Source organism: Schistocerca serialis, chromosome 5 (assembly GCF_023864345.2).
Source record: "Schistocerca serialis cubense isolate TAMUIC-IGC-003099 chromosome 5, iqSchSeri2.2, whole genome shotgun sequence".
Taxonomy (NCBI): Eukaryota; Metazoa; Arthropoda; class Insecta; order Orthoptera; family Acrididae; genus Schistocerca; species Schistocerca serialis.
The window spans coordinates 141,143,925-141,164,564 of NC_064642.1; the positions used below are offsets into that span (position 1 = coordinate 141,143,925).

The window sequence follows — 20,640 nt, forward strand, 5'->3', positions numbered from 1 at the left end:
AGAAATACAAGCGTCTCAATAATGAGATCGGCAGGAAGTGCAAAATAAATAAGCAGGGATGGCTAGAGGACAAATGTAAGGATGTAGAGGCATATATCACTAGGGGTAAGATAGATACTGCCTACAGCAAAATTAAAGAGACCTCTGGAGAAACGAGAACCACTTGTACGAATATCAAGAGCTCAAATGGAAACCCAGTTCTAAGCAAAGAGAATGCTGGAAGGTGGAAGTAGTTCATACAGGGTTTGTAAAACCGTGACTTACTTGAGGACAATATTATGGAAATGGAAGAGGATGAAGATGAAATGGGAGATATGATACTGCGTGAAGAGTTTGACAGTGCACTGACAGACCTAAGTCGAAACAAGGCCCTGGGAGTAGACAACATTCTATTAGAACTGCTTACAGCCTTGGGAGAGCCAGCCCTAACAAAACTCTACCATCTGGTGAGCAAGATGTACGAGACAAGCGAAATTCCCTCAGACTTCAAGAAGAATATAGTAATTCCAATCCCAAAGAAAGCAGGTGTTGACAGATGTGAAAATTACCCAACTATCAGTTTAATAAGCCACGGCTGCAAAATATTAACACAAATTCTTTACAGATGAATGGAAAAACTGGCAGGAGCCGACCTTGGGGAAGATCAGTTTGGATCCCGTAGAAATGTTTGAACATGTAAGGCAACACTGACCCTAGGACTTATCTTCGAAGAAAGATTAAGGAAAGGCAAACCTACATTTCAAGCATTTGTAGACTTAGAGAAAGCTCTTGACAATGTTGACTGGAATATTCTCTTTCAAATTCTGAAGGTGGCAGGGGTAAAATAGAGGGAGGAAAAGGCTATTTACAATTTGTACAGAAACCAGACGGCAGTTGTAAGAGTCGAGGGGCATGAAAGGGAAGCAGTGGTTGCGAAGGGAGTGAGACAGGGTTGTAGCCTATCCCCGATGTTACTCAATCTGTATATTGAGCAAGCAGAAAAGGAAACAAAGGAAAAATTCAGAGTAGGAACTGAAATCCATAGAGAAGAAATAAAAACTTTGAGGTTCGCCGATGACATTTAATTCTGTCAGAGATAGCAAAGGACCTGTAAGAGCAGCTGAACGGAATGGACAGTGTCTTGAAAGGAGGATATAAGATGAACTTCAACAAAAGCAAAACGAGGATAATGGAATGTAGTCGAATTAAGTTGGGTGATGCTGAGGGAATTAGATTAGGAAATGGGACACACAAAGTAGTAAAGGAGTTTTGCTAATAACTTATGATGGTCGAAGTAGAGAGGATATAAAATGTAGACTGGCAATGCCAAGGAAAGTGTTTCTGAAGAAGAGAAATTTGTTAACATCGAGTATAGATTTAAGTGTCAGGAAGTCGTTTCTGAAAAGTATTTGTATGGAGCGTAGCCACGTATGGAAGGGAAACGTGGACGATAAATAGTTTGTACAAGAAGATAATAGAAGCTTTCGAAATGTGGTACTACAAAAGAATGCTGAAGATTAGATTGGTAGATCACATAACTAATGAGGAGGTATTGAACAGAATTGGGGAGAAGAGGAGTTTGTGGCACAACTTCACTTGAAGAAGGGATCGGTTGGTATGACATGTTCTGAAGCATCAAGGGACCACCAATTTAGTACTGGAGGGCAGGGTGGAGGGTAAAAATCGTAGAGGGAGACCAAGAGATGAATACACTAAGCAGATTCAGAAGGATGTAGGCTGCAGTAGGTACTGGGAGATGGAGAAGCTTGCACAGGATGGAGTAGCATGGAGAGCTGCATCAAACCAGTCTCTGGACTGAAGACCACAACAACCATCCCTTTGGAAGGAATCATTATGGCGTTTTTAACCCATTTACAGAAATCACAGAAAACCTAAATCACAATTGACCAGTTGGGGATTACGAGCCTGTCCTCCAAATTGCAAGTCCTTTGTTCCAACTACAGAATCACCTCACTCACGGTTTCACAATAGTAAAACACTGTATGTTTCTTCACCTACTTCTTTATTTAATACGAAGTTATCAACTGTTTGAATATGTATGATCTTGTGTTTCATACCAGTGAGATTTTAAATGCACACACACAGGGTGGTCCATTGATAGTGACCGGGCCAAATATCTCATGAAATAAGCATCAAACGAAAAAACTACAAAGAACGAAACTCATCTAGCTTGAAGGGGGAAACCAGATGGCGCTACGGTTGGCCCACTAGTGGCGCTGCCATAGGTCAAACGGGTATCAACTGTGTTGTTTTTAAATAGAAGCCTCCATTTTTTATTACATATTCATGTTGTACGTAAAGAAATATGAATGTTTTACCTGGACCACTATTTTCGCTTTGTGATAGATGGCGCTGTAATAGTCACAAATGTGGAAGTACGCGGTATCCCATAACATTCCGCCAGTGCGGACGGTATTTGCTTCGTGATACATTACCCGTGTTAAAATGGACCGTTTACCAATTGCGGAAAAGGTCGATATTGTGTTGATGTATGGCTATTGTGATCAAAATGCCCAACAGGTGTGTGCTATGTATTCTGCTCGGTATCCTGGACGACATCATCCAAATGTCCAGACCGTTCGCCGGATAGTTACGTTATTTAAGGAAACGGGAATCGTTCAGCCACATGTGAAACGTCAACCATGACCTGCAACAAATAATGATGCCCAAGTAGGTGTTTTAGCTGCTATCGCGGCTAATCCGCACATCAGTAGCAGACAAATTGCGCAAGAATCAGGAATCTCGAAAACACTGGTGTTGAGAATATTACATCAACATCGATTGCACCCGTACCATATTTTTCTGCACCAGGAATTGCATGGCGATGATTTTGAACGTCGTGTACAGTTCCGCCACTGGGCACAAGAGAAATTACGGGACAATGACAGATTTTTTGCACGCATTCTATTTAGCGGCGAAGTGTCATTCACCAACAGCGGTAATGTAAACCAGCATAATATGCACTATTGGGCAATGGAAAATCCACGATGGCTGCGACAAGTGGAACACCAGCGACCTTGGCGGGTTAATGTATGGTGAGGCATTATGGGAAGAAGGATAATTGGCCCCCACTTTATCGATGGCAATCTAAATGGTGCAATGTATGCTGATTTCCAATGTAATGTTCTACCGATGTTACTACAAGATGTTTCACTGCATGACAGAATGGCGATGTACTTCCTGCATGATGGATGTCCGGCACATAGCTCGCGTGCGGTTGAAGCAGTATTTAATAGTTGACAGGTGGATGGCCTGCACGTTCACCGGAGCTGACGTCCCTAGATTTCTTTCTGTGGGGAGAGTTGAAGGATATTTGCTATCGTGATCCACCGTCAACGCCTGACAACATGCATCAGTGCATTGTCAATGCACGGAAGGTGAACTACTCGCTGTTGAGACGAATGTCATTACACGTACTGCCAAATGCATTGAGGTTGAAGGACATAATTTTGAGCATTTATTGCATTAATGTGGTATTTACAGGTAATCAAGGTGTAACAGCATGCGTTCTCAGAAATGGTAAGTTCACAAAGGTACATGCATCACATTGGAACAAATGAAATAAAATGTTCAAAGGAACCTACATTCTGTATTTTAATTTAAAAAACCTACGTGTTGCCAACCATTCATCTAACATTGTGAGCCGTATGTTTTTAACTATTACAGCACCATCTATCACAAAGCAAAAAAAGTGGTCCAACTAAAACATTCATATTTCTTTACGTACTACATGAATATGTAATAAAAATGGGGGTTCCTATTTAAAAAAAAAAAAACGCAGTAGATATCCATATACCACACACTACAGTAAATGTGTCATCTAATACCTGGTAGTGCATGTCATCTATATGTATTAATATTCTGCAAGCCATCATGCAGTGCGTGGCAGGGGATACCCTGTGCTACATATATTCATTTCCTTTCCTGCTCCACTCACAAATAGAGTCAGGGAAATATGACTGTCTATATGTGTCCCTATGAGCCCAAATTTCTCGTGTTTTATCTTTGTGGTCATTACATGAAATCTATGATGGCAGCAGTAGGGTAGTTCTGCAGTCAGCTTCAAATGTTGGTTCTCTAAATATTCTCAGTAGCTTTTGTTGAAATTAGTGTCTTCTTCCCTCCAGGGATTCCCACTTGAGCTCCTGAAGAATACTCTGAACATTTGCATGTTGATTGGACCTACCAGCAACAAATCTAGCAGCTCACCTCTGAATTGCTTCCATGTCTTCTTTTAATCTAACCTGGTGCAGATCCTAAACCTCAAGCAGTATTCAAGAACAGATCACACTTGTGTCCTATAAGCAATCTCCTTTGCAGATGAACCACACTGCCTTAGAATTTTTCCAATAAACCGAAGTCAACAATTTGCATTCCCTGCCACAATCCTCACACATATCACATATGACATGACTGTGTCAAGCAGGACACTAATAATGCTGTATCCGAACATTATGGGTATGTTTTTCTTTTCTGGCTCCATTAAGAGCCAGCTGCCATTCATCAAACCAACTAGAAATTTTGTCTAGGTCATCTTGCACCAACTTACCATCACTTATCTTCAACACCTCCTCATACACCACACTATCATCAGTGAACAACTGCAGATTGCTACCCCTGTCTGTTAGTTCATCCCTATGAAATCCCCAAACCACCTTCCCTACCCTCTGGCTCCTATCCTTGTAACCGCCCCCGGTGCAAAACCTGTCCCATGCACCCTCCCACCACCACCTACTCCAGGTCCTGTAACCCGGAAGGTGTACACGATCAAAGGCAGAGCCACGTGTGAAAGCACCCACGTGATTTACCAACTGACCTGCCTACACTGTGATGCATTCTATGTGGGAATGGCCAGCAACAAACTGTCCATTCGCATGAATGGACACAGGCAGACAGTGTTTGTTGGTAATGAGGATCACCCTGTGGCTAAACATGCCTTGGTGCACGGCCAGCACATCTTGGCACAGTGTTACACCGTCCGGGTTGTCTGGATACTTCCCACCAACACCAACCTATCCGAACTCCGGAGATGGGAACTTGCCCTTCAGTATATCCTCTCTTCTCGTCATCCGCCAGGCCTCAATCTCCGCTAATTTCAAGTTGCCGCCACTCATACCTCACCTGTCTTTCAACAACTTCTTTGCCTCTACACTTCTGCCTCGACTGACATCTCTGCCCAAACTCTTCGTCTTTAAATATGTCTGCTTGTGTCTGTATGTGTGGATGGATGTGTGTGTGTGTGTGTGTGCGCGCGCGCGTGTATACCCGTCCTTTTTTCCCCCCTAAGGTAAGTCATTCCGCTCCCGGGATTGGAATGACTCCTTACCCTCTCCCTTAAAACTCACTTCCTTTTGTCTTTCCCTCTCCTTCCCTCTTTCCTGATGAGGCAACAGTTTGTTGCGAAAGCTTGAATTTTGTGTGTATGTTTGTGTGTCTATCGACCTGCCAGCGCTTTCGTTCGGTAAGTCACCTCATCTTTGTTTTTATATATAAGATCATTTATGTATATAGAAAACAGCATTTTCAGTGGTACCTTTCATCTGTTCTTTGAACTGCATATGTTTTACGATTTATTATGCTCCAACAGCAAAACTGATAAACAGTTTTTATCACAAGAACTAAGTAAGAAAATAAAATGTGGATGCTATCATCATTTATATGGTGAAACCTAACCCCACCATCAATTTCAGAGGTTCTTCAGGGTTATTTTCATAGTATTTCAGAATAAGGAACATGTGGTCTCCATTGATTTGTTACAGAGTAATAGTATAGCAGCAATTTATTTGCTTTCTTAAAGTATCTTCAAACCCAATTACCTTTGTTTCTATTAAAGTATCTTCAAAGAAAGTAAAAAAGTTGTAATATGCAATAACCAAAATGTACAAAGTAAAGTAAGAGTAATGGAACAACCCTTCAATGCAGAAGTTCTGTGATGTGGTAACTGCCACTGCAGTGACAAGTCAGCATAATGTCGTCATGCCACATTTTCATTGCTTTCAGTTAACAGGAACAGGACGTGCCTGACGGCCAATTCTTTGTCAGTAAATGTGTGTCACTGGTAATATACAACACTGCTGGAAAAAACCTAGCCCACGAAGGTGCCAAGGATGGCTAAATCCGAGTGCAGGGCCGAAGAATTGAGAAGGCAGTACTGTTGACGAGAGCAACTACTGCAAGTGAATGAAACAAGTTTTTTCCCCCCTCCAAATGATACACACACCACATTCTGTCAAATTAACCGTTGTGTAGATGATGTCAGTACAATACATATACAAACATAAATGAGAGTAGGAAATAAAATTAAATGCAATTACACTGTAATAAGCTGCAGGAAACCATGGGTTCATTATACCAAAACACTCACAAAATATCCCTTAACAACCCATAGACTTTTTTTGGAGTTTGGTTTTACCCTGTAGAAAGGAATAACAACTATAAATTACTTATGACTGACAGTGTTAGAAACTCTGATACCAGACTTATTGTTTTCTACAAAATATCACAGCACCCTTTATCAAGGTTGTGAAAAATACTTTACGGGAGTTTAAAAAAAATGGACGTGAAAATAAATTTAGGATTATAAAAAAATTATTTTTGACAAGCATATGTGGATTATTTACAGCTGCTTTTAAAAATAATATTGTTCCAAAACGTTATCTGGGGCCTCAACAAAAAAACTAAATAAATACCCAAGTACCAGAACAGATAACACTGGAACCTCTATGAGGTAGTGGTGTAAAGGAGGAAGACCTGAAGAGGAGCAATGACTGGTGGAAAGACTGACAGTTGCTCCTGAACATATATTTAACATACCACTGTTAGCAAAATTTCACTGGAATAGTAACAACCGCAAAATACCTAGAAGTAACTGCCTGGAGTGACCTGAAGTAGGAAAAACAGATGCCAGGCTGAGACTTACTGGGAGACTTAACAAAATGTTATTCATCCATTTGTTTCACTGATTACTGAGTACCGTTCAACAGTCTGCGGACTTAGCAGGATTAATAGAAGAGTTATAAGATCTAATCAAGACCAACACGTTTGCTCGTGCAATGTTTTAGTAATTGCAAGACCGTTATGGAAAGGCTCGACAAGCTGTAGTGGCAGGTGCTACGAGAGAGATGCTGTAGTCCCAAGAGTTGGAGATTTGCAGCAATAAGAAGAGAGCTCCGTTTGTGTACTGAATGAATGGACAATTTAATCAGAATAATTTCTTCAGCATTTCTGATGTACTACTTTAGTTATTACTGGCAAACCTACACAAGAAACATCTTATGGCACTACAAGCTGAAGACCATGATCTCCACTGCTGTCTTTTGCTATCTTACTTATTCAATGGGAACCTTCACTGCCCCCACGTTCCAAGAGATGGCACTGTATCTGCATCAGCAGTCTTCCTACCTTACTGCTATTTTATATATTTAATGTTATGTAGTGGCACGTATAATAAATTATACGCTTTCTACTGTAATTTTCTGACAACACTTCGTATTACAACATGGTGAATTCCATTTGCAGCTTCTGTAGCTTCATTCATCTGTTTTTTATGGCCCTGTTTAATGACAAACTTTTTCCCGTATATTCTTCTATAAAGGATGGTGCAGATGAAAGTAGCCCATGTAAGTATAAAGGAAACAGTGAAATTACAGAAATTAAGAACTGAAATGGACTTACCATTTGTTTACAATGAAAAATACAGTGAAAAATGTGTTTCTAGAAGATGTTGAAAGTGAGCCCATGCAACATCAATATACAGCTGTACACATCAAAGCATATTCAGATACACTGAGTAAAGTTTGGGTATCAACAGCTGTAACTTCACGGCTGATGTCTTTCAGTTCCTGTGTAGTGTGTAGATTCATAGACGTTGCTCTTCAAGCGTACGAACAGGAAAATAAAAATTGCATGTTGTTAGATCCAGCCAACATGGTGGCCATAAAGGTCTCCTGATAGTTCGTTCCTCAGAGAAGATATCGTGGACTTGTTCCGGGGATACCTTAGATGTGCGGCATGTTGTCCCATCTTGCTGGAAGAAGCAATAGTGTCTTGTATTCAGCGAGTTGAGCACAAACTATGGATCTGTGTTGGGGTAGAGTCAAAAAATGATGCATGTTCCTGTTACACAGCACCAAGTGCCAATTTTTTTCACCACGGAGTGGTTGCTGACATACAATGTTAGGGTTCATTGACGAAACAAATAGAAGAATGCTAACAATTGATTATTGAATGAAACTATTTATTCTTGTAGCTGTTTATTTCATACGTCAAAATACTGCATTCACATTCAAAGAGGGAGCATGATACTTTTATATGCACCACCCTCTATTTTCTTCATGTCAGTGTTGTTACATATTTTGTAATCTATGTTGCAATTACTTTGTTCTTATACATACCACTTGATGTAACTGTACACACTTGAGTGCCAACACCTGGCCTTTTTGGCAACTTTTGGCTTGGCTTTTGCAAGCACACAGTAGTTAGCCTTGCTCTAGCTATGAGTAGGCCACAGTCAAATCTGACATACTGAACACAAACATTTCTCAGTTTTGACAAGTTACTTTATGTACCAGTTTATATGTATTCCACAACTGACAGCAATCTTATCATGCACAGTATGTTTCTTTTTGTATATTACTGATATTCTTGTTTTTAATAATTTTCACTACGTAACATACTTTTCTGTTTATTTTGTTCAAACAAGTCTTCAATTAGTTGGTTTTTACCATGACAGTTTTTCTTTATTGAAAGCATTACTCATATGGGCATGGTATGTTTTGTATAGGCCTATCACCTTTATTTTCTTAAATAGCTCCCAGCTATTTAGACTATGCCGGGTTTTCGAACACCATATCCTGACACACATTCTATCATAAGTGGTGTGTTATTAATTTTACATATTTCCTCATTTTCAGACATTTATAACTTTGAAGTTTAGTTCATAAAATTTAATTTAAAGCAATTTTCTGTATTTTTCTTGCTCTCCAATTCAAGATCATTGCTCAGTCAACTGAAATTAGACATCACATTTCAATGTTTTATAATTTATACAATCTAGGAAATTAAAAAGTTCAAAAATTAAAAAAAAATGATAGTGACCAATAAGACCAAAAATTAAATTCTCTTCCATATGTGGAACATCCATAAAAATTTGCGGACATATGCCAGCAAAGAAACCCAGCTGAAGTTCCATAAAACCCTTGCTTAAGGAAGTCAAGCATGGGCAACAATGAGACATCGAAACAGTAGAATACAGACTCAATAAACGAGGTTTTTAAGATTAGTGAAAGGATGTATGTGGAAAGACCATAAAAGAAACGAGTTTAAAAGGAAATATTTAGGAATATATAACCTAAACACAGAAGTAAAGGGAAAGAAGAGAAAATGACAGGAACATTGAGACTACCTTTATGGGTGGAGAAAGACTTCCGGTAAGGGCTCTCAGTCAGGAATGCCCTGAACAAAGAAAAGTAGGAAGGCCAAAAAGAGATGGAGTACCGTAACAGGCACTTTGCTGACCTCTACGCCACTGAGTGCAGAGGCAAAAGTGAAATACTGTATTTAACAAACCAACATGATCCTGAATAACAAACTGTTTTACAGTTATTAAGTGTATGCCTAAGAAAGGTAACATTATACCTAGGCCTATTCTGAATTTATGCCATTTATTGATTGTTTACATTTTGATAATACAGTAGAAATAAAATGGTTTAAATTAATTTGTGTCCTCACTTCCTTTTTTGTTTACTTTCTAAACCAAGTCATCTGTGATATCTCCATTTTAATAATAATACTAATCATCTTTTGTAAGGCTACTGGCATTTCTTCTTTCCTGACAACTCCCATAATATGCCAACTTCCGAAGCATTCATTATCACTGGACACATAGCACTTTTTGAATCCTTTAATAATATATTCACATGAGATTCAGTCCCAGACACAAAGGATCCAGTGGCCCAGCATGGATAATTTAGTTTCTTTAGCCCCACCACCTGGAGTATGGGTATGGTCTCCTTAAAGACGCCAGTCACTGTAAAGCTGCCTCAGGTGGGCTTTAAAACGTCTATTTATAATTTCCACTACTTGAAGCTGTGAGGTAATGCTGCCAGCAATTGCCAGATCTATGTTGTTCTTTGCTAATAGAGCCTTAATTTCCCAGGTAAGGTGCCCTCAGAAAGACTCCGTTTCCAACAGCTTTCCGCTGTAAAGCAAACAGAATGGTATTCTGTTCCAAATGATCTTCAGCCAATCTTTCATCAGGTCACTCATCATCATCCCTTTCTAGACATCTAAAAGAAAGTCCCGTAGGCAGCTTTTCTTCTGGTATTGTTTTTCTGCAAATAATCACATTGGGGGGAACTTGCTTCAATCTGCTAGTGCACCCGGCATTTCTGTTATTCTGGCATTTTTATTGAGAGAACTTTTTACAGGAACGCCTCTAACACCCTTCATGTAAACAATGACATTTGACAACATATCAAAATAAAATGATGACTGATCAGCATTGACCCCATGGCCTACCAAGCAGTCATACTGTTTCCTTAAATGGATTATATGATAATATACAAGCAGTTTTTCATCAAATGCTGCAGGAAGTTGCTGAGCTAGCATTGTTTTATGTCTTATCACAAGCCCTACCCTCTTTTCTCCACCTTTTTACATCAGCCAATGCTTGCTCTGAATTGCAGAACACATGCAGTTGAAAAATTCCTCTTGATCACCAGGGTCTTCATTCAGGTAACTTCTTAACTGGGATGCTTTCACTGAGTTTCCCTTGCACATACTGAACCCATTGCTTCAATCATGAAACACTCCCTGCTTCAGTCCACTGAAAATCTTGTGCCTGAAACTGGCATTTTTTAAATTTATTCTTTATCTGGTGTCACGAACAAACATTTGTGACAGCAAATGTTCTTCCTGTTTTACACAGTTTTTCATGGCCTCTGTTTCATAGGTCACTATTAACTCTAAATGAGTGTTGTATTGCATGCATGAACCAATTGAGAACCATAAACTGTTAAATCATCTTTCTCAACAGTCATGTTTGTAATTTACATCCATTATCTATTTTTACAATCTACAGTACTTACAGACTTAACAATAAAATCAACCTGAATGGCATCAATACATGGTCCTCTCAGCTCACTACAAAATATTAGTGTTGTTATTCTCTAACAAGCTACTTAACCTGACATCATTTGCAAACATGAGAGGTACAGCATTCAGAATTTGGCTAAAGTGCTCTTACGGTGTCAACGGATTTTCGTTGTGCGCTGCAGTTGACAATTCGTCATCATTTGTTGTAGCCAGCCCGATGATAGTGTGTAGTAGCCAATGAGAATAGCTGTACCTTATAACATCGGTTACCACAAATATGTGACTTTTTCCCTCCAGAAAGTCATGATTTCCAACACTGTGGTTGGGTAGGGGGAGGTTAGTGTTTACCACTCCTTCTGCGAAAAGGTCATTAGAGACTGAGCACAAATTCAGATTAGCATAAGATGGAGAAGGAAAATGGCCGTGCCCTTTCAAAGGAAACATCCCAACATCTGCCTCAAGTGACTAACGGAAATCGCGGCAAACCTAAATCAGGATGGCCGGCCGTGAGTTTGGATCACTGTCCTCCCCAGTGTGAGTCCAGTGTGCTAACCACTGCATTAGCCTACTTTGTTTGTGGTTAGGCAGGAACCTAACAGCAAATCTTAAAATTGCTGCAAGCAGAATAAAATATAAGCCAACTTCATGCACAAAGTGAAGGAAACTGCAAACAAGAATCTCACTGGCTATTTAAATCTGACCCATGATTCATCTTGTTGACTTCCCACCACTCATCAGATGAGCCACTGCCTACAGCAGCCTATAAGGGAAAATCCACTAACATAGTAGGTGCATTTATCTCAGTACTGATGTTTCACATGGAATTAATTTCTCAAATAGCGAATGAAGTCTTCCTAAAATACTATTTACTGTACAAAACAAGCAAAAATTTAAATGCCAGTTTAATTCTCATTATATACTCCAGCTGTTGAATTTCATTATACAAAATACTCCTGACAAGCAAGCAACAAAATCTGTCAAAGCAACCCTGCCATACCTTCTGTGAAAGTACGAAAGGAAATGGGTATTATAATTAGCTGATACTTCAATTCACACCCTTCCTCTATTACAACAGAATATGTGATGTAAGTAACAAATCCAGCTGACCTATTTTCAGTCTAGTCTATCAGTCAACATTATCTGTATAACGCAAGAATATCAAATGATCAATGCTGGTACAGGAGTCCATTTTTCTTGCAAATAATGCTACACATATACAATTGTGCATTTGTAATCAAAACGGGCAACTGTAAAATCTTTCAGTATCTAAAATGCTCCAGGATCTTCCACTACATCTCTATAATGTGGTCAAATGAAAATTTGATATAAATAGTCCATATAGCTATAATGAGAACTTTCCAGATTTAATCAGTCATATGACCCACTAACAAGTTCATGTTTAAAATCCATAGTGGTGAGGAGTATAAATGCTTAATATTATCCCTACTTAATGTTAGCACACTGCACAAGGAACTAGCTGAACATAAGAAAGAACTTAACAGAAATATACAGTGACATACCTGATTCTTTTCTATTATTCTGTTTAGCATAAGCACTGCTTTGCACTTCTGTTCCCAAATCATCAACCAGAAATGGCCTGTTGTATGTGGCAAAGGGCCCTGTGTCAAGATATACCGACGGTGTGCCCTTTCCATCTGCAAAAAAGAATAAGCAGAAGGAATTTGCAAGTTATTACCAACTTCACACCATTAAATTTATTAATAACGGCATCACAACATGTTAGTACTTATTCACATATTTCACCCCATAAATATAGAAAATGTGTGGATTGGAACTTGAAAACATTAGGTTGAGCTCGTCAATGCGTAAAACACTCTAGAGAAAATATTAATTGATGGAAAAGTACAGAACACAGACATGACACAGCCCAAACATGTAACTAGTGCTTTCAACAATTATTTTTCTAAGATAGTACAGCAGTTAATATACACACACCTTGACAAACAGCCAGCCAGTCACTAAGATCAAAAAATTCACCCAAACATGTTATTAATGTATCCAGCAACACCTGAGGAACTGTCAAGAATCCTAAAAGAATTACCTAATAAATATTTGGATGCTGATGAGATACCAGACATTATCATCAAAGTTAGCGTAACATTTATTGTGGAACCACTAACAGACATCATGAGAGTGGTGTACTTCTAAAGAATCTAAAAACTGCGAAAATAACCCCTTTGCATAAGAAGGGTGCAAAAGGTTATATTGCTAACTATAGGCCAGTTTCAGTATTTTCAGGCTTCAGCAAAATTATGGAAAAAATGTTCCTTACAAGATTAACAGTTTTCTTAAATAAAGAATAAGTTATTCCCAACATGGCTTCAGAGCTGAAAAGTCAGCTCAGACAGCAATTTTTGCCTTCTTAAATGAAGTATTAAAAACAGTGGATGACAAGCAACATGTATCTGGGATATTTCTGGATCTAAGTAAAGCCTTCAATGTTACTGATCATGGCATTCTCTTGCGTAAATTAACAGATTATGGAATTAGAGGCCAGTCTGAGGGGTGGCGCCAGTTGTACCTCAGTAATCATCAGCAGATTACAGAAATAAAACACAAAGATAGTGAAACACAAAAAATATTCTAGTTTTTACAATGATGAGGAGAAAATCAAGTATGGAATCCCACAATGGTCAGTTATGGGACCTGTCCTGTTTCTGCTGCATATAAATGACTTGGCTAGTAAAATACACGATGGAACCATTTCACTGTTTGCAGATGACACTAATATTCTAATTAAATAACAAAATGAGGAAAATCTGCAGGAGGCTGCAAAATCAGTTATGCACACCTTAAGGTATTGGCTCAGGACCAATATGCTCATCATAAATTCTGAAAAAACTGTGGCAGTTAACTTCCACACCCCACAAAACCTCCATCCTGCAAATTTGTTTTCACTATCGAAGGAAAAAAAATGTGTCTAAGGTCAGCGTGCAAAATTTCTAGGTATTTATGATCAGGAAGATCTGAAGCGGGAGGTGCACCTAAACAGTTTAAATAAGATTTTTCACAAAAGGGAGTGTCTCAAAAAACGAAAATCTTTGCAGACACTATTATATACAGACATATGAAACTAGGCAGAAGATGAATGTACACATGAACACAGTAAATACAAACTTACGCAAAAGAAGTGTGTATTATACTGGAGCTATGTTACATAACCATTTGTCTTCTTACCTAAAATGCATACCAACATTAAATGTATTTAAAATAAAGTTAAATAGTTCTTGATTGACCACTGCTTCTATTATTTGTCTAAATTTATGGATCATCATAATAAGTAAACCTCATTAGCCAAATTTTACTAACTGTCAAGACATAATATAGTTTACTTTGCACTTATCACGTCATTTCACTTAATAACTGCTATTATCACATCAGAAGCAATTCAAAGTTTAAAAATTAAATGCCATGCCCCTCAGAGAGAATGCATGCTTGGATTTTCAGTTAAACCATGCATAATCTGATCTGTATATAATTTTAGACAACCTCCATAAAGTAATATAGATTGATCTAACCGAACAGATATAAATGATAAGAGTGATTCACAGTCGAAAGATAAACTGCCTAAAAATCAGGTAAAATTTGACAAGCAGTAATTAAGTAATGGCACAAACAAAAGCCAAGGAGTCGAGATAAATTCTTACACGTCTTAACTAATGTCCTTGTAGAAATATCATGAGCAGAAAAAGTTTGAAACCAGTGCGTCTAAGTATTGGTATGCACACTACACCTAAATAATGTACGAATCTTGATGCCAGTGTGTTAGGAGACTATAGCACAGTAAACATATAAGTAAATATACACAATTATGATGCAACATTATGAATCTGCCCTCAAGACAACAAATTTAATACCAAATACCTTATTAAATGAATGTAGTAAAGTGGCTTTGAGAGTCATCAAAACACAGATGGATCGCAAAAAGAAAGCACCAGTAATCCTCATGAAATATTAGATATTTATTATATGTCGACTACTTCATTACGATCTTCATCCGATGTTTAAAGTTTTTGCTGACTTTTGCCAGCATGAGGGACTGGCACTATCAAAGGCACACTCTCCAATGCTAATGGAAACATTGAAAAACATGAAAAACATTTGCCGAAGAGCCAAAGACAAAACACAAAAGCCAATAGGTGTCAACAAGTGCCATTACATCCTCAACAATTCTCTGTTAAATATATACTGTGCCAATTGTATGTAACAGAACAAGATTAAGAAATACACAAGAAAATCGGGATCACTTCTGCCGATTCTCAACAAAGCAACAAAAGGTGTTAGTTGGAGTAGTTTAACTTCCTGTATGACCAGTTAATTATTTGTTGCATCTACAATTTCTGAGCTGAACACCAGCACACTGTTTCAATTTAAACACATAAGAAACAAATGAAAACACTTCACACAAATTATGAACTCATGGCATATCAAGAATATTGCTACAATGTAACAGTATTGTATGCATTTAGGAGTTGAACCAACATTTCAAATACAAAAACCTACTTTGCCCTGAGTAGTATTGCTTCAGATCTCATCTCCACAGTAAAAGCAGCTGAGGATTGTAATTAAAGTATATAATTGCTTTCAGAATAAGTTAGTAAACCATATTTGATACAATGACTCACAACATGCTAATTAGAGAGAGTTACAACACTATAGAATTATAGAGAATGCTCGTAAATTACTGCAGTCATACATAACAAACACTGGGTCTAGTGTAGCAGAGGATACAACCCATCGGCTTTGGACAATGACGTCACAAGTCGCCAGAGAGCAGTTAACCATTTTTGCTATTGCTGCTATGTTTCAGTTTCGTTTTTTTACTGATTGCTTAATAAAGTGTATCTGTTTATTCTATCTCTTGAGATTTTTTTTTAAAAAGCCAAAAAACACTTATCAGCTACTGAAGGGAGCTACAACACTAAGAAGAATCGCTTCTCGTTTGGCGACTTGTGACATTGTCCAAAGCCGACGGGTTGTATCCCCTGCTACACTAGTCCCCAAACACTAAACAGTGGGTATAAATCACCAGACAACAGTTTCATTACTAATGACTAAATATGTACCACAACACTGTTCCTAAACCTCTTCTGCTTATAACATGAAAATGATTTGCCCTAAATATTGACTTGTGAAACAGTATTGCACGTCACTGGCAACATCACTTGTTCAAGATACAACCTGGAGAAGTTACAAAACAAATCAGCAAACTCAGTAGATAGATTTATAACTAGGTACTACACAAACGTGTTACAAGTAAATAACAACAAAACAGAAGTAATCACGTTAAATATAACTGTTCCCAACCACAACAATAGATCTGAAGTTCCTTGGGTACCACACTAATTAAAGATATAGTTGGGATATTTGCAGGGTTAAGGTGAATTGCCTATTGCAAGTCGAGAAGCTGTGTCAAGAAGCGATCTCAGTGAAACACCCTACATGTAATTTTTCCTTTATCAGTACCAGTATGGTTTATGGAATTTTACTACATGAGGAAACTGCACTGGACCATACATTGTGCTTCAATGGAAAAGAATGACATTAGGTGCTCAGCCGATACCCTAGTATGTGAGGCACACAGTCTTAAGGAACTGAATTTTACAACAGTCCATGGATTCCATGTACACAATTGCTTAGCATAATGCAAAAAACGTTAACAATGTTTCCTTGATATCTTTACATAAGAAATGGATGAAAAAAAGTTAAGTTCAGTTATGAATGTAAAGAAAATTTTGTTAAACTCACATGTTCCACATCATTACGAAGTGTTGTATTCATGATCTACGGAACAAGTATTAATCTAACATGTGCAGCTGAACTACCAAATGCTCAAGTGCAAGAACATCAATAATATGTAACAAAGGTTCTACAGTTCTAATGCTGGTGTATATAAATGTAAATGGTATTATTAAAAATCATATCATGAGCTAAATAGTATGGCACATCATTTCTGCAGCTGAATGAGACACTTTAGCCTTTTACAACATTAAGTTCCAGGTATGTCAACCTGTGGTATTGGTACAAAATTTACTATGCAAATTTACCTTGGTAAAGGCCCTCTAGCAACCTACTATTAACTTCAGTTTGACATGAATTTTAACTTTTAACTAGCTGTATCGCCTTCTTAAGGAAGACAGAGATCCCGTATAGAAATATTTACAAGTAAATAACTCTATTGTGTTTTAAAATAAACTACCTCAAGAAAGTACAGTTTCATCACACACTTACCGTGATAAGATTTGCATTGATATAGTTGCAGGATCCCTTTGTGAGAACAACTCTGCTATGATCATATGGACTGACATCTCTATACCTGTTAAGATTCTTGTTTTCTGCTTTCTTTGCTTCAATGAGTGTGTAATCATTGTTTAAACTCTCATCCCTTATGCGCTGGAAAGAATAACTTTTATGAAGTAAAAGTCTTTATACATGCTCAAAATTAAAGTCGAACACACAACGAAAGCAAGGGCTGTACGAGTCACCAGCAAACAACAAAATACTATCATTAAGTCACGCAGTTTTCAATTCGGCGAAAGACGTGTTCTTATGTGTAAAACACAATTGATTATACAAAGTTTTATCTACAGGCGTCCATGCCCGTCAGACCACGGTTCTCCACAATACAACATACTTTATGTATTTAATATAAAAAATTGATATTATTGACTGGCTGTGTAATCAAATGTCAACACTATGAAACATTTTTGGAAATTTTACGAATACAATCTGTCCTTGAACTTGAACCACTTCCAATCCGAGTATTTCGAATTTCGGTATAAGGGTGCACACCTGGTACAGCTGCGTCCACGCTCTAATCGAGTCTATTTGCACAAATTCCGCTTCAATATTATTTTTACCAGGAGTCCTGCTCATCTTACACACATCCACTACACCATTTATCCACTACCGCACACACTCTCCTCATAAAACCTTGCCTTGCCAACACTACGCGCTACAGCTACCGACATCCGTAGACGGTCTGCCAACTAGTGATGGGCTAAACTGCGATTTTCCGATATCAGTGATTTCTGTGAATGCTACTTTTCAGTATCTGTTATTCTTAACTGTGATTTGTCGCAGTTAAGAGTCGCAGTTAAGGAACCTAAGTCGCGTATCCCTCCGCCACTGCTATTTCTGCTACTTCCGCGATTTCTGCGACTTCTGCTACTTCTGCGATTTCTGCTACTTCTGCGATTTCTGTGACTTCTGCTACTTCTGCGATTTCTGTGACTCCTGCGATTTCTGCGACGTACCACGGTATGAAAAAGTTACGTCTGTCCACACAGAAAATTGCATCTCAACAAACCTGTCATTGGTAAGTATGTTTTACGTTTATTCTTCCGTTGGCTTTAATTTTGTATTAAAGAAACAACTGTGAAAATATTAATAGTGTAATTAATATGTAAGTAGCCGCACAGTACCGTAATAGTTCGTGTTTAGAAAATGAATTCTAACATATTGTTATGTTCATAGGTACCTGAACTACATTTCAGTCACTCAGTAAAGTGATAATTCAAAATATCATTGTCAACAGATCTGAAGAAATTGCCAGTCTTTAGACCGTTTTCGTCAGAGGAGAGGTTAGTTTCTAAGCGTTTTGATGGACTTAATTACTTCAGTGAGATCGTTCTTGCGAATGTGATATAGCAAATATTAGCAAATGTGATATAGCAAATATTAGCAATCTACTCTGTCAATTATATTGCTAGTAATTAGTGACAGCAAAAATTGTTTAATAATCCTTGTGTTTTTGCAGACGCAGTTCTGACTGATTACTGTTGCTGTACATATCTATCCACATCAAGGCTGTTGAGAGAGACTCGTGAAGATTCAAGACAGCTCTTAGAGGATTTGAAGTTTAAAAGTGAAATAATTATGAAATAAGTGTGTGACTGATTAAAGTGTTTTATTGAAGTTGTTGTGCGATTTTAAAGGAATAATAAATGTTAAATACATTGAGTGAATAATAAAAATCTCATTTTCCACATGTTAAGCCGTCCTATACCCGTAATTTTCCGCCACTTATTTATTGGTAAACACTTGTTGGATACCGACGTGCCGCCCCCCCCCCCCCCCTTTCTCACCACAATCTTGGTGTGACACTGACCTGTAACATAGAAGTCTACAATATGCATTTTGAGGCTGTTGATATGAAAGTGGGAAGTACAGATCTTCCAGTTAAATCAGGAATAGCTTAAGTGCATTACTTGAAAGTGACACAGGAAAAGCTTACTTATGTAGGCGGTAGTAGTGTCGGCAAAAAGTTCTTGTGTGTGAAGTTGCCATGTAGAACACCAGGTGTAAAACTTTTCTCCCGAGTCTTGAACTGTGTCAGAACAAAAGTGAGGCATTCATATGACTGTTTTCATTTCTCTACACTTATACAGATGTCTGAGTTCTGCTGTGTTAACATTGCAAAGTCCTGTAGGCATGTGGAGTATTAACCAAAACTGTCATATTGGAAGCAGAATCAAACACATTTGTTACGTTACTTGATATTTTCAGGAGAAAAAGGCAATGTTGCTTCTTATTAATATAATACATTCAGAGTCACAGTAGAATTTGACCAACCATAACTGATGCTGAATGTGCATGTCGTCATATAACATGAAGGGCTTATTTCAATAGTGGTACAAGTTCATTACCTACACTTTTCTGTCTATAATGCTTCTGAAATTAGTGATCCAAACAAACAAAAATAAAGGTTCATCTCTAGCAAGAAGCCATATGCTTGAATATTTCTGGTATCTCAACTGCAGATTTTTCAGCACTCATTTAACTTTACGACTCTGTATCTCAAAATGAACAAAACTGGACTTGTACCACTATTGAAATATGCACACACAGCACATCGATCTCGTGAGGCACAAGGCTCTCGTAACGAAGTACGTACGTCGGTCAACAGATGACACTAGGAAACGTATGTTAACTGCGCTTTTTAGTTGCTACTTGCGACTCTTAGTTGCGATTTGTCACAGAAATCGCAGTTTGACTCGGTAGCGAATAGCGTAGTATGAACTTTGCTCAACAGATGGCAGTGCTAACTGCGCTTTTTAGTTGCTACTTGCGACTCTTAGTTGCGACTTGTCACGGAAATCGCAGTTAGACTCCATAGCGTACCGCAGAGATGGACGTAGTACGAGCTTTGGCCAACAGATGCCACTGTTAACCGCGCTTTTTAGTTGCTACTTGCGACTCTTAGTTGCGACTTGTCACGGAAATCGCAGTTAGACTCCATAGCGTACCGCAGAGATGGACGTAGTACAAACTTCGGCCAACAGATGCCACTGTTAACCGCGCTTTTTAGTTGCTACTTGCGACTCTTAGTTGCGACTTGTCACTGAAATCGCAGAAAGCAGTGCTAAATTCGACCAATAGATGGCTCACGTCTTTGAATGTGAAATACTATTTGCGACTGCTAACTGTGACTGAAATCGCAGTTAGATTCTGTAAAGTTGCTACCGTGATATCTGTGACTTCTCAGTCACTGCGATTTCTAACAGATACGCGATTTCCTGCCCA

General features: G+C 38.3%; 1 protein-coding gene and 1 long non-coding RNA gene across 6 annotated transcripts in view; one reads left to right on the forward strand and one right to left on the reverse strand.

The window, feature by feature from the left end:
• Nucleotides 1-18,093, reverse strand: part of LOC126482374 (tyrosine-protein phosphatase non-receptor type 2-like) — a 75,583-nt gene extending 57,490 nt beyond the window's left edge. For all 5 annotated transcript variants that reach the window (XR_007587640.1, XM_050106468.1, XM_050106466.1 and 2 more), the window contains exons 1-3: nt 17,908-18,093; nt 17,347-17,508; nt 12,615-12,749 (exon numbers count right to left, since the gene is read on the reverse strand). Coding sequence is in view for 4 of the 5 variants with exons in the window: in XM_050106468.1 (XP_049962425.1) it covers nt 12,615-12,749; nt 17,347-17,508; nt 17,908-17,991 (381 nt within the window). In the remaining variant the exon portion in view is untranslated. The remainder of the gene's footprint in view (nt 1-12,614; nt 12,750-17,346; nt 17,509-17,907) is intronic.
• Nucleotides 18,094-18,166: 73 nt separating this feature from the next.
• On the forward strand, nt 18,167-18,999 carry LOC126482375 (uncharacterized). Its single transcript, XR_007587641.1, has 3 exons — nt 18,167-18,433; nt 18,592-18,698; nt 18,875-18,999. It is a non-coding gene; the product is annotated as an uncharacterized LOC126482375 (long non-coding RNA).
• Nucleotides 19,000-20,640: the final 1,641 nt, after the last annotated feature.